Source organism: Arachis hypogaea, chromosome 13 (assembly GCF_003086295.3).
Source record: "Arachis hypogaea cultivar Tifrunner chromosome 13, arahy.Tifrunner.gnm2.J5K5, whole genome shotgun sequence".
Classification (NCBI taxonomy): Eukaryota; Viridiplantae; Streptophyta; class Magnoliopsida; order Fabales; family Fabaceae; genus Arachis; species Arachis hypogaea.
This window is the reverse complement of record NC_092048.1, coordinates 41415096-41428491: the sequence shown is the minus strand read 5'-3', so window position 1 is coordinate 41428491 and position 13396 is coordinate 41415096. Positions and strand designations below refer to the sequence as shown.

Genomic DNA, 13396 nt, shown 5'->3' with positions numbered 1-13396 from the left:
TATAATTAAATAACATTGGGTTGCCTCCCAACAAGCGCTTATTTAATGTCAATAGCTTGATAGTGAGCTCTTAGGGAGCTTCATAGAGACTCAGAGTTTGATGGTGGCCTCCCAACACCAAACTTAGAAGTTGAGTGTGGGGGCTCTGTTTGACTCTGTACTGAGAGAAGCTTTTCATGCTTCCTCTCCATGGTTATAGAAGAAGATCCTTGAGCCTTGAACACAAGGTAGTCCTCATTCAATTGAAGGACTAACTCTCCTCTATCCACATCAATCACCACTCTTGCTGTGGCTAGGAAGGGTCTTCCAAGGATAATGGATTCATCCTCATCCTTCCCAGTGTCTAGGATTATGAAATCAGTAGGAATGTACAGGCCTTCAACCTTTACCAAGACATCATCTACAAGTCCATAAACCTGTTTTATTGATTTCTCTGTCATCTCTAGTGAAATTCTTGCAGCTTGTACCTCAAAGATCCTTAGTTTCTTCATTACAGAGAGTGGCATGAGGTTTATACTTGAACCAAGGTCACACAAAGCCTTCTTAAAGGTCATGGTGCCTATGATGCAAGGTATTAAGAACTTTCCGGGATCCGATTTCTTATGAGATAATTTCTGTTGAGCCAAAGTATTCAGTTCATTGATGAGCAATGGAGGTTCATCCTCCCAAGTCTCATTACCAAATAACTTGGCATTCAGCTTCATGATTGCTCCTAGATACTGAGAAACTTGCTCTTCAATAATATCTTCATCCTCTTCAGAGGAAGAATACTCATCAGAGCTCATGAATGGCAACAGTAAGTTCAGTGAAATCTCTATGGTCTCTGTATGAGCCTCAGATTCCTTTGGTTCCTCAATAGAGAACTCCTTAGTGGTCAGTGGACGTCCATTGAGGTCTTCCTCATTGGAAATCACTACCTTTTGACTCTCTCCAGGTTTGGCCATGTTGGACATGTTTATGGCCTTGTACTCTCTTTTTGGATTCTCTTCTGTATTGCTTGGGAGAGTACTAGGAGGGATTTCAGTAACTCTTTTACTCAGCTGACCCACTTGTGCCTCCAAATTTCTGATGGAGGACCTTGTTTCAGTCATGAAACTGAGAGTGGTCTTACTTAGATCAGAGACTATGGTTGCTAAGTCAGAGTGGCTCTGCTTAGAATTCTCTGTCTGTTGCTCAGAAGATGATGGAAAAGGCTTGCTATTGCCAAACCTATTTCTCCCACCATTATTATTAAAGCCTTGATTAGGCTTCTGTTGATCCTTCCATGAGAAATTAGGATGATTCCTCCATGAAGGATTATAGGTGTTTCCATAGGATTCTCCCATGTAATTCACCTCTTCCATTGCAGGGTTCTCAGAGTCATAAGCTTCTCCTTCAGAGGAAGCTTCTTTAGCACTGCCGGATGCAGCTTGCATTCCAGTCAGACTCTGAGAAATCATATTGACTTGCTGAGTCAATATTTTATTCTGAACCAATATGGCATTCAGAGTATCAATCTCAAGAACTCCTTTCTTCTGAGTTGTCCCATTATTCACAAGATTTCTTTCAGAAGTGTACATGAACTGGTTATTTGCAACCATTTCAATGATTTCCTGGGCTTCTGCAGGTGTCTTCTTTAGATGAAGAGATCCACCAGTAGAGTGATCCAATGACATCTTGGACAATTCAGACAGACCATCATAGAATATACATAGGATGCTCCATTCTGAAAGCATGTCAGAAGGACACCTTCTGATCAATTGCTTGTATCTTTCCCAAGCTTCATAGAGGGATTCACCTTCCTTCTGTCTGAAGGTTTGGACTTCCACTCTAAGCTTGCTCAACTTTTGAGGTGGAAAGAATTTGGCCAAGAAAGCATTGACCAACTTTTCCCAAGAGTTCAGGCTTTCTTTAGGTTGTGAGTCCAACCATGTCCTAGCTCTGTCTCTTACAGCAAAGGGGAAAAGCATAAGTCTGTAGACCTCAGGATTAACCCCATTGGTCTTAACAGTGTCACAGATTTGTAAGAATTCAGCTAAGAACTAATGAGGATATTCCAATGGAAGTCCATGAAACTTGCAATTCTGCTGCATTAGAGAAACTAATTGAGGCTTAAGCTCAAAGTTGTTTGCTCCAATTGCAGGAATTGAGATGCTTCTTTCATAGAAGTCAGAAGTGGGTGCAGTAAAGTCACCAAGCATCTTCCTTGCATCTCCACCATTGTTGTTATTTTCGGTTGCCATGTCTTCTTCTTTTTCGAAAATTTCTGTTAGGTCCTCTCCAGAGTTTTGTGCTTTAGCTTCTCTTAGTTTCCTCTTCAGAGTCCTTTCAGGTTCAGGACCAGCTTCAACAAGAATGTTCTTATCCTTTTTCTTGCTCATATGAAAAAGAAGACAACAGAAAAGAAGAGAAATCCTCTATGTCACAGTATAGAGATTCCTTTATGTGAGTAGAAGAATAAAAGAATAGAATGAAGAAGGTAGAAGAAGAATTCGAACACAGAGAGAGGGAGAGGGTTCGAATTTTAAGAAGAGAGTGTTAGTGAATAAATAAAATAAATAGAAAGAGATGAGAGAGAGAAGAGTATTCGAAAATTAATAAAATAAAAATATTTTTTTTATTTTAATTTTTAGTTAGAATTTGAAATTTAAGAAGAGAATTAAAATTTAAAACAATTAGTTAATTGAAAGGAATTTTGAAAAAGAGGTTAATGATTTTCGAAAATAAGAGAGAAAAAGGTAGTTAGATGGTTTTGAAAAAGATAAGAAATAGTAACACAAACAAAAAGTCAAGTAGTTAATTGAAAAGGATTTGAAAATAAATTTTGAAAAGATAAGAAGTTAGAAAAAGATTTGAAATTAAGTTTTGAAAAAGATATGATTGAAATTTATTTTGAAAAAGATTTGAAAAGGAAATTAAAAAGATTTGATTTTTGAAATTAAAGTTGATTACTTGACTAAAAAGAAACTAAAAGATATGATTCTAGAATTTAAAGATTGAACATTTCTTAATAGGCAAGTAACAACTTGAAATTTTTGAATCAAAATATTAAATGCTAGCTATGATTTCGAAAATTATGAAATAAAAATAAGAAAAAGATTTTAAAAATTAATTTTGGAGAATTTTCGAAAAACATGAAAGAAAAATGAAAAAGATTTGATTTTGAAAAGGATTTGAAAAGATAGAATTTTTAAATTGAAATTTTGACTTGACTAACAAGGAACAACCAAATTTTGAAAATTTTTTACCAAATCAATTCAAAATTTCGAAAATTATGAGTGAAATAAGGGAAAGATATTATTTTTTATTTTTGAAATTAATGAGGAGAGAGAAAAACAATAAAATGACACAAAACATAAAAATTAAGATCCAAACAAAAAAATGCATGCAAAAACACTTTGAATGTCAAGATGAACACCAAGAACACTTTGAAGATTATGATGAACACCAAGAACATATTTTTGAAAATTTTTAAGAAAAGAAAAATATGCAAGACACCAAACTTAAAAATTTTTAAATTTTAGACACTAATAATTCGAAAATGCATATGAAAAACAAGCAAAGACACCAAACAAGAAAATTTAAAGATCAAATAAGGAAAATCATCAAGAACAACTTGAAGATCAATGAAGAACATAATGCATATATTTTTCGAAAATTTAAGAAAAATTAAAGCATACAATTGACACTAAACTTAAAATTTGACACAAGACTCAAACAAGAAACACAAAATTTTTTGTTTTTTTATGATTTTATTAATTTTTTTTGGACTTTTCGAAAATTATTTTGGAAAAAGAAATAAAGAGATACAAAATTTTTAATAAGAATTCCAGGAATCATGCAATGTTAGTCTAAAGTTTCGGTCCAAAAGAATTAGACATGGCCAGATGGCCAGCCAAGCTTTAAGTGAAAGCTTCGGTCCAAAAGATTAGACATGGCCAAATAGCCAGTCAAGCTTTAGCATAAAACATACAAGCATGTCAATGAGAAGTGGAAGCCTCAGTCTAAAAGATTAGACATGGCTAAGCAGCCAGCTAGGCTTCAACATATCTTATGAAACTCTAGAATTCGTTCTTAAAAATTCTGAAGAACAAATATATATATATATTGAATTTTTCGAAAACATTAAATTTTTTTGTATTTTTTTTCGAAAATAAAAATAAAAAGCTTAAACATAAAATAAAATTACCTAATCTAAGCAACAAGATGAACCGTCAGTTGTCTAAACTCGAACAATCCCCGGCAACGGCGCCAAAAACTTGGTGCACGAAATTATGATTCACACTTTTCACATCTCCGCACAACTAACTAGCAAGTGCACTGGGTCGTCCAAGTAATAAACTTTACGTGAGTAAGGGTCGATCCCACGGAGATTGTCGGCTTGAAGCAAGCTATGGTCATCTTGTAAATCTCAGTCAGGCGGATTCAAATGGTTATGAGGTTTTGATAATTAAAATATAAATAAAACATAAAATAAGATAAAGTTACTTATGTAATTCATTGGTGGAAATTTCAGATAAGCGTCTGGAGATGCTTTGTTGCTTCTAAACCTCTGCTTTCCTATTGCCTTCTTCCAGCCATGCGTTACTTCCTTCCATGGCAAGCTGTAAGATCCTCTCAGTGAAAATGGTCCTCTACGGTTTCTGCACGGCTAATCAACTGTCGGATTTCTCGTCTCGGATGAAAAATACCAGGTACAGCTACCGCATGGCCAATCATCTGTCGGTTCCTGCTAGCGTCGGAATAGGATCCATTGATCCTTTTGCACACTGTCACTTGCGCCCATCATTCGCAGGTTTGAAGCTCGTCACAGTCATTCCTTCCCGGATCCTACTCGGAATACCACAGACAAGGTTTAGACTTTTCGAATTCCAGGAATGCTGCCAATAATTCTAGCCTATACCACGAAGATACTAATCTCACGGACTCGGTCCGTGTATTAGATATCCAAGAGAATATACTCCGGCTGTCGTCCAATGACTACGTTGAACATCATGTAGACCGCTTTGTGGTTGTCAGGCACGGCGATCTTGGCTAAGCGAGTAACGAAGATTGGGTGATTGTCATGGGTCACCCCTTCATTCCGATTTAACTGAATTAAGTACGAGAGTATATCTTGGAGAAGAAGTAGGCGTGAATTGAATAGAAAACAGTAGTAATTGCATTAATTCATGAAGAACAGCAGAGCTCCACACCTTAATCTATGGGGTGTAGAAACTCCACCGTTGAAAATACATAAGTGAAAAAAGGTCTAGGCATGGCCGAATGGCCAGCCCCAAAATGTGAACAATGGTCTCAGCTCCAAAGTATGAAAACTGGATCAAAAAGTCCTCTATACAATAGTAAAAAGTGCTATTTATACTAAACTAGTGACTTAGGTTTACAGAAAATGAGTAACTAAGTGCAGATAGTGCAGAAATCCACTTCCGGGGCCCACTTGGTGTGTGCTTGGGCTGAGCATTGAAGCTTTTTCATGCATACGCTGTTCCTGGAGTTAAACGCCAACTTTGGTGCCAGTTTGGGCGTTTTACGCCAAGATGTTTTAGGCTGGCTTTGGACGCCAGTTTGGGCCATAAAATCTCGGGCAAAGTATGAACTATTATATATTGCTGGAAAGCCCAAGATGTCTACTTTCCGACGCAATTGAGAGCGCGCCAATTGGGCTTCTGTAACTCTAGAAAATCTACTTCGAGTGTAGCAGGGTCAGAATCTAACAGCATCTGCAGTCCTTTTTCAGCCTCTGAATCAGATTTTTGCTCAGGTCCCTCAATTTCAGTCAGAAAATACCTGAAATCACAGAAAAATACACAAACTCATAGTAAAGTCCAGAAATATGATTTTTGAATAAAAACTAATAAAAATATAATAAAAAGTAACTAAAACATACTAAAAACTATGTAAAAATAGTGCCAAAAAAGATATAAATTATCCGCTCATCAGTGATCAAGTCCCCTAGGTATCTCCCCAAACACGCTGTTTCCATGAACCCACTGAAATGCATTATGTTTCGTTTAGTGTTCTAGTCAACATTTTTAGAAAAAGTAATAGAAGTTTTTGCTGGATTTATTTTTAGCCCCGATGCCTCGCAAAACTTGTTCAATACGCTTTGGACCATCTTCATCTGCTCAATAGAGGCTTCTACAAACAGAAGCAAGTCGTCCACGAACAGAAGATGGGCTATAGGCGCCCCCATTTCTCCCTGCTGTCATTGGTTTCTACTCTCTAACAGTCACAACATCTTCTATGATTTGAGACAACTTGTTCATAGCAATCACGAAGAGATAGGGGAAATGGGATCCCCCTGTCGTAGTCCCCTCTTAGGAACAAATTCATCTATTTTATAACCATTCCACAAAATCTGGTAGGAAATCGTAGACAATTCATGATAACATTTTGAACGTGCCCTGTAACTCCAAATTCCTCCAAGCTCTCCCTAATAAAACTCCAATCCAACCTATCATAAGCCTTTTCAAAATCTATTTTGATAGCCATATATTTCCTTTTTTCCTTTCATCTTCTTCATTTCGTGCATCATTTCTTTTGCGATTGTTATATTGTCATGTATCATCCTTCCCGGAGCGAAGCTCGATTGATATAGAGCAATTCTTTAAGCTAGAATCGGCTTCAGTTTAACAACCAACATCCTAGAAATGCATTTATAGATCACATTGCATAAAGCAATGGGTCTAAATTGCGTTATAAATTCAAGTTGATCCTTCTTGGGAATTAACACTATTAAAGTTTGGCTCATATCCTTGATTCCTTGGGGATTTCTCCAAAGGGTCTCAATATAGGAAGAAACCGAATCGCCAACTATGCTCCAATTTTATTTGAAGAAAATGGCCGGAAATCCGTCTTGCCCCGGGACCTTTGAATCACCAATGCTAAAAATCGCTCTCTTAATATCAGAGTGGTTTAGGGGCAGCTTGCAATTTCCTCTACTCTTGAAAGATGGGGGCTGGGTAAGTTATATTTGTGAGTATGAAGGGACTGGTGATCTCCTTTTCATAGAGCTCTCTGAAAAAATTAGTGACCATATTTCTGACTTCTTTCATATCTTCGCACCAAGTTCCATCTCCTCTTCGAAGTTTTAGAATTCTATTTTTCCTTCTTCTGGTTGTTGCTTTAGTATGAAAATATCTCGTGTTTCTGTCTCCTTCAACAAATCACTGCTGGAAGAATTTTTGCATCCATAAAACCTCTTCGTGATTCAGGATTTCAGTGAGCTCTACTACTAGCCACTTCTCTAATTCCTCAAGAAAAGGATTCCTTCCATAATCTGTTGCTCTTTGAATCCTTCGCAGTCTGTTCAAGATCCTTCTTTTTTTTTTTTTTGAAAGAGTTACCAAAAACATTCCTATTCCACCTTTTTAAGTTCACTGCTAACTCCTTCAAAGCTCCCGGTAGCCAACGCTCTTGGTCCCAACTTCCACTAATGAAATGAAGGAAATCAGGGTGGGTACTCCACATCGCCTTATATCGGAAAGGCTTTTCTGCAACATCAAACCATTTTGGTCTGAGGACGGCCAAGAGGGGGTCATGGTCTGAATTGACCCTCGGAAAAACCTCAATTCTTGCATCACTAAAGAGAGTCCTCCAGCTAGAAGTTGATATAGCTCTATCCAGTCTCTTGAAAACTCTATCTAACCCCACCATTTGTCCGCCTTTCCAAGTAAATCTTGTACCAACAAATCCAAGGTCCAAAAGCTTGCAGTCTTTCATCTAATCCCTAAACCTCCTACAGGCATGAATATCAACTTGTCTACCCCTTTTTTTTCTCCCACATTTTCAATTTCATTAAAATCACCTATAAGCATCCAAGGATCCTTATTTCTCCTAGAAAAGTCTTTTAAATTTTCAAAAAATACTTTTCTTAAATTCTCATGCTGACTTGCGTAAACAATCGATAAAGTCCAAACTCTCTTCCATGAATTTTTCATTCTAAGGTGAATGCGTTGATTACATTTCTCTATAACTTGCATATTCAAATTGCTATTCTTCCACAAGACCCATATGCCACCCGAGAAACCATTAGCTTCAATAAAATAAAAGTTAAAACCAAGAGTAGATATTACCTCCAAAGCTCTAGCCCCACTGCATCTAGTTTCAAAGAGAAAAGTTATGCTTGGTTTATGTTGCCTTCTAAGTTCCTTTAGAGTTCGAATAGTAGCATCATTCGCAACTCTTCTAGTGTTCCATGCCAAAATATTCATCATTAAGAGTTATCTTATGTTTGCTTCCAATTGAGTCCATCCATCAGAGTAATCACTGGGCCTAAGCCCTTCTATGAGCATTGCATTTCATCCCCTTGAAGGGGAGAGCTTTCTTCATTTCCATCATGTACCACCATAAGGGGTTGCTCATATGCTTCCACTACTCTGATTAATTCACTTGAATCCATGGGACTGAAATAAGGGGGCTCTGGCTCTGGGTTTGGGGGTTCTTCCACTCCTTCCATATCCTGAAAGGTGTTAAGAACTTCTAAGGAGAGGGTTAGACTTATGGGGTTAGACTCCTTCGAATTTTCTGGGTTGGGCCTTGGGTTTTCTATATCCATAATGTGGGTTTGCTGGTTTTGGTCTATTGGGGCTTTGAGATTATTATTTTGTGTGGCCATGTGATTTTGGTCTATGTTCATTTGCTGTTTTGGGCTAGGGTTGGTTCCTTTTTTAGTTGTTGTAGGTTATTGGCAGTTTTGAGTAGGTGGGGTTTGTGGGTTTGGGCCAGAGTTATGGCTTTTTTAGGTTGTGTGTATAGCTGAAGGTGTGTTTTTGGCATTAGCATTAGCTTTGTGTGTCCTTTTGCCTCCCTGAAAGCTTTCAGTTGTTTTGTCTTTATTAGCGTCATTACCTGACTGCTCATGATTGGTAGGATCATGGCTTTCCTCATTATTTTCTTGTAGAATTGTGAAACGGGATAATTGTATTGTACTGTCCTCTTTCTCTTTTTCTTTTCTTCCCTTGCCATTTTGTATTCCTTCCCCTATTTTCACACTCCTCCTGTCACGTACGCTTTTCTGAACTAGCATCCAAGGCACATAAGTCTCTTGTGTCTGATCAATGACATTTTTACCCTTTCCATTGTCTTTGCTGACCATTATGCCCTCACCCTCTACCTTCAGCGCTGAATTCTGATTTGGATTCTGATTCGCTTCTGAGCTCTGCTGGTTCTGTGCCGCTCCATTCCCACTTTGAGCTTCTAGACATTAGTTCTTTTCATGCCCTATACGTCCACACCCAAAGCAGACATGGTGCAACCCTTCATACTCTATCTTATGGGGTTTTCCATTGATTAGATATTGAGAAACCAAGGGCTTATCCAGCTCAACCTCTACACAAAGACGCACAAACTTCCCTCAGCTTATCTGAGCAGTATTAGAGTCCACTTTAATTATGCGACCCACAATGCCTCCTATCTTCTCGAGGATTGCCCTGTGGTAATATTCTATAGCATGATCAGGAAGCCGGATTCAATAGTCGAATGGTGAGGTAGTAATCCGAAATCTTCCATGGTCCCTCCATTATCGCAAAGTCAAGATCTTCCGAGTTAAAGAATTTAACAAGGAAAAACTCATTTCCTATGTCAATCACTTCTATGAACCCCATTCTTCCCCATATCGCTTGCAGCCTTCTCTGTATGGTAGATAGAAAGATCTTCCTTTCAAAGAGTTTAACAATGAGGTTTTCCCACCAATCCTTCCTGAGTTCGCTCTTCACTCATTCAGGGATCACTACATTATAGAGGCTGTTCGACAGTTTCTGAATAGAGATATTTTCTTCTTCCTCCTTCTCCTCAGGGGTAGCATTTTTATCCTCGCTATTAGCTTCATTTCCATCCTCATCTGGCCTCCCTTTTCCTCCACTTCTGACCACACTGGCAAACGAAACTTTCTTAGTATTTTCATGTGCATTTTGATCTGCACTAGCATCCTCCTAAATAATTGGTTCCCCTCCTCTGCTACCATCCTCCTCTTCCATCCATTCTTCCACTCTAGGAACTATAGCTATACTTCTAGAGAACTCCACACCTTCTAATCTCTTACTCTTCTTTGTGTTCCTAGCAGATGACTCCCCATTACCTCCGAACATTTCCCTCCATGAGTGTGGATGAGATGCTCCTCCCCTCACAAAGCCACCCCTCATGTTGGTGGTGGCCAAGCAGATGTTGCAAGAAAACTCACCTTTGTCTTTCGAGAGTTGAACTTTTTTTTTTACCACTTTTCTCTTATTTTTTATTTAATAATTTAACCGAGTGTCTTTTTTCTGTCATGGCCAGAAAGGCCTAGGCAAAGCTGCCATAACTCCCAAACCCCACAAACCCGCCCCGATAACTAGATGAAGTCTCCTTTGTCGTCTTTAGTCTGAATGAATCTTAAGGAATTGGTATATATCACCACCCACTTCTGCGACGGCTACGCCCTTGAAGATCCTTTTTCTTCATCATTCACGATGATTGTGCAGTTATGCTCGGTGGTTCTGTCTTCCTTGGGTCCATATCTCCACCTTGGATGACATTGTTATCACTAAAAATACCTTGGTTCGATGGAGTTCTCTTAGCCGACCGCCGTGTAAAGTGAGAGACAATCTTACGCTGCGTATTAGGCGATGGAGATTTTGGTATATTGGATGATGAATGTCTAATGCTTATTTTGAGTGTTGAGTTTTGGACTTATTTTAAAAATTTAAAAGATTTTGCTGAAAATGAATAAAGTGAATTGGGGTGAACATATAAATATTTTTCCCTAGTTTGTAATAATCGGGATTTCAAATTATGGATTTTAGTTATTTACTTATCATGTATCATGTCTACCTTGAATTCAATAAACAAACTTGACAATATGCCTAATGCTTGATCTAGATTCTAGACTTCAATAAAGTATATTCTTTTCCAAAGGGCATAACAAGCTTTACGATATCAGTTTCGAAGTTTTCTTTCAAAATCAATCTTCCCTATGCATGATTGGTTTCATACATGATATTCAAAACCATAGTCCAATCATAAGACAAAGGAATATTAACCCCCATAAGGAGGAAATTGAGCAGAGAAAGGTATAAAAAGATCCATATCTCAGCATTTGAATTAAAAAAATGTTTGTTGTACTTATTTTACATAGAACATTTTGCCGACTCATCAATCTCAATCATTGAATGGAAATGTAGACTTCATCAAAATTCTCTAACAATGGATGATGGATTTGATACGCAAATCCACCTTTTCATCCCCTTATTGTCCACAACACAAATAGGCCAAACCAACCAAAATAAATGCTATAAAATGAAAGGGAAAACTGTGTCAATTAGTGCAGCTGCTAAAGATCTTGTTCATCAATCTTCAGAAAGGGAAACATGGAGAAAACACTGCGTGGTTCAAGTGGCATCTTGAACTCCATGTAAGCACCTAAAATTGATTATTGCAACTTGCAAGTCACACACAAATTAAATCACATCCTTCCTAAGTTCCAAATTAGTTGCTAGTCACATATAGATGATGTATGAATCACATACTCTCTTAAATGACAAGGGTATATGCTTTACATATGACACACATAGGACCCATTGTTTAGCTCAAAGGGTTCAGAGGACCCAATCCCGAACTTCTCTAATACCCCTACAAGTTAGAAGCAAATCGAAATATATTTAAGGTTTTTCTAACGACTGTTCTAAGAACACTTGTTAAGAAAGTTTTTCTTGTCACAACTAAGATAGTATTCTGTTAGAAAAATGTAGTGAGTATAATTTGGGTTTACTCGAAAGATAGTATTAAGTTAATGAGGCAGGATTAGTTATTACTCGAAAATAAAATAGTATAAATACTAGTATGTCGAATGAAATGAAAGTCTAGTTTCCCCCTTTTAATTCTTCTCTCAATTTTGACACTAACAATTCTAATTCTTCTTCCTCAGTCACATTCACCAATCACCTATCCACATCCACAGCACCTAATATCTTCCAATCAAATCAATAACTCAGAATTCATACATACATAAACCTCCTCATAATGTAAAGAACCAAAAGACAGAAAAATAAAAGAAAAGAGGAGACTTCAATATCATTTAATCCACGCTTACACATGACACACAAAACTTAAACTATCACCATTCATCCATGTCCTAGTTAACGATTTCAGAGCAGAATGATTCACTTGATAGAACAAAACCCTAACAGTAGTAGCAAGTAGCAGTATATATGGTTTAGTTTAGACACAAAAGAAAGTAGAGTACAAAGTTCAACAAAAGAAAAGATCTGTACAAGAGAAGGGTATATGATCATCTTAACAATATGACATACATATATAAGTAAACTAAACTGGAGGTATGTTAGAGAAAGAGAATCCCTTGTAACCCTTGTAAGCATAATATGCAATCCTTGTGTAGTAGAACCCTGGTATGAACAACAGCGTTCCCAAGATCGCAAAGAACAACCCTATATCAATCATTCACACAAAAATACCACAAATTAAATATTAAAAAAATTCATAAAGTTTTCAACTTTCTCAATTGAGTAATTAATTAGCACAATTCCCTAATTTTCCAGCTGCCCAAGAAGTAAAAAACTCTAAGATCTTTTTATTCCAAGTAAAAAGTTTTCACCTTTCAGAATTTTAAGTCGAATTCGAGCAGAATAACAAAAACCTCAAAACCCCAAATGCAAGATATTTTCATTTTTTCAAAGAAAAAAGAGAGAATAGAGTGATGGTTGTCACCGTGAGCAGTGTCACCGCCGACATGGTTATAAGCCATGAGAGAACCGATGATGATTCCAAGGGTTCCAAAAACAAGAAGAGCGACAGCGAGTGAGATCTCCTTGATTGGGGGCTTGTTATTCACAGTGTACGAGGTACCCATCATCATGTCCTCGTCCGAGATCGAAAACGCGTGATCCACATACATTTTCTGTTTTTGCCCTTTGTTTTGCAAGAAGATTTCTAAGTATATAATTGTTCGGTGTTCTTGGTCAGTCAGATCGCTGTCTTCGTTGGCGTTTTGTGACTTTGAACGAAGAAGAAGAAGAAGAAGAAGCGGTGGGTTGAAATTCAGCTTTCGCTTGGTGTTCAAGAATGGGTGTGAGTGTGCGAATCGAGACTTGTGTGGCAATGTTGTTAATTAACTCCGTTGAGTTATTCTAGATTTCTAGCTATCCCAGCTGATCTAAACAAGCCAGCAAAGGAGGATGTTATGGTATACTTGATTAATTGTGGTGCATCATACACTTTATTAAACTAATTATATATAACCAATTTCAAATCCAAATTAATCCAAAGAAAAATAGGATTTTTTTAATAAATAAATTAAATATTTTATTTACTTAAATACATAATTTGAAAGGTATTTACCAATTTATATTGTATTATTTATTTCATACACTTAAACAAAATACATCACTCTTTTTAAGTCATATATCATTTTCTTAAAGTCATA

General features: G+C 37.2%; 1 protein-coding gene and 1 non-coding gene across 2 annotated transcripts; one reads left to right on the top strand and one right to left on the bottom strand.

Annotated features, from left to right (window-relative positions):
* Positions 1–1709: 1709 nt before the first annotated feature.
* LOC112739214 (small nucleolar RNA R71) lies at positions 1710–1817 on the top strand. Its single transcript, XR_003170152.1, has one exon. It is a non-coding gene; the product is annotated as a small nucleolar RNA R71 (small nucleolar RNA).
* Positions 1818–12002: 10185 nt separating this feature from the next.
* LOC112738195 (uncharacterized) lies at positions 12003–13083 on the bottom strand. Its single transcript, XM_025788532.2, has 2 exons — positions 12682–13083; positions 12003–12401 (listed from the first exon to the last, which is right to left on the bottom strand). Exons 1-2 carry the CDS (start codon positions 12866–12868, stop codon positions 12280–12282), a joined length of 309 nt encoding a protein of 102 aa, XP_025644317.1. The 5' UTR covers positions 12869–13083; the 3' UTR covers positions 12003–12279.
* Positions 13084–13396: the final 313 nt, after the last annotated feature.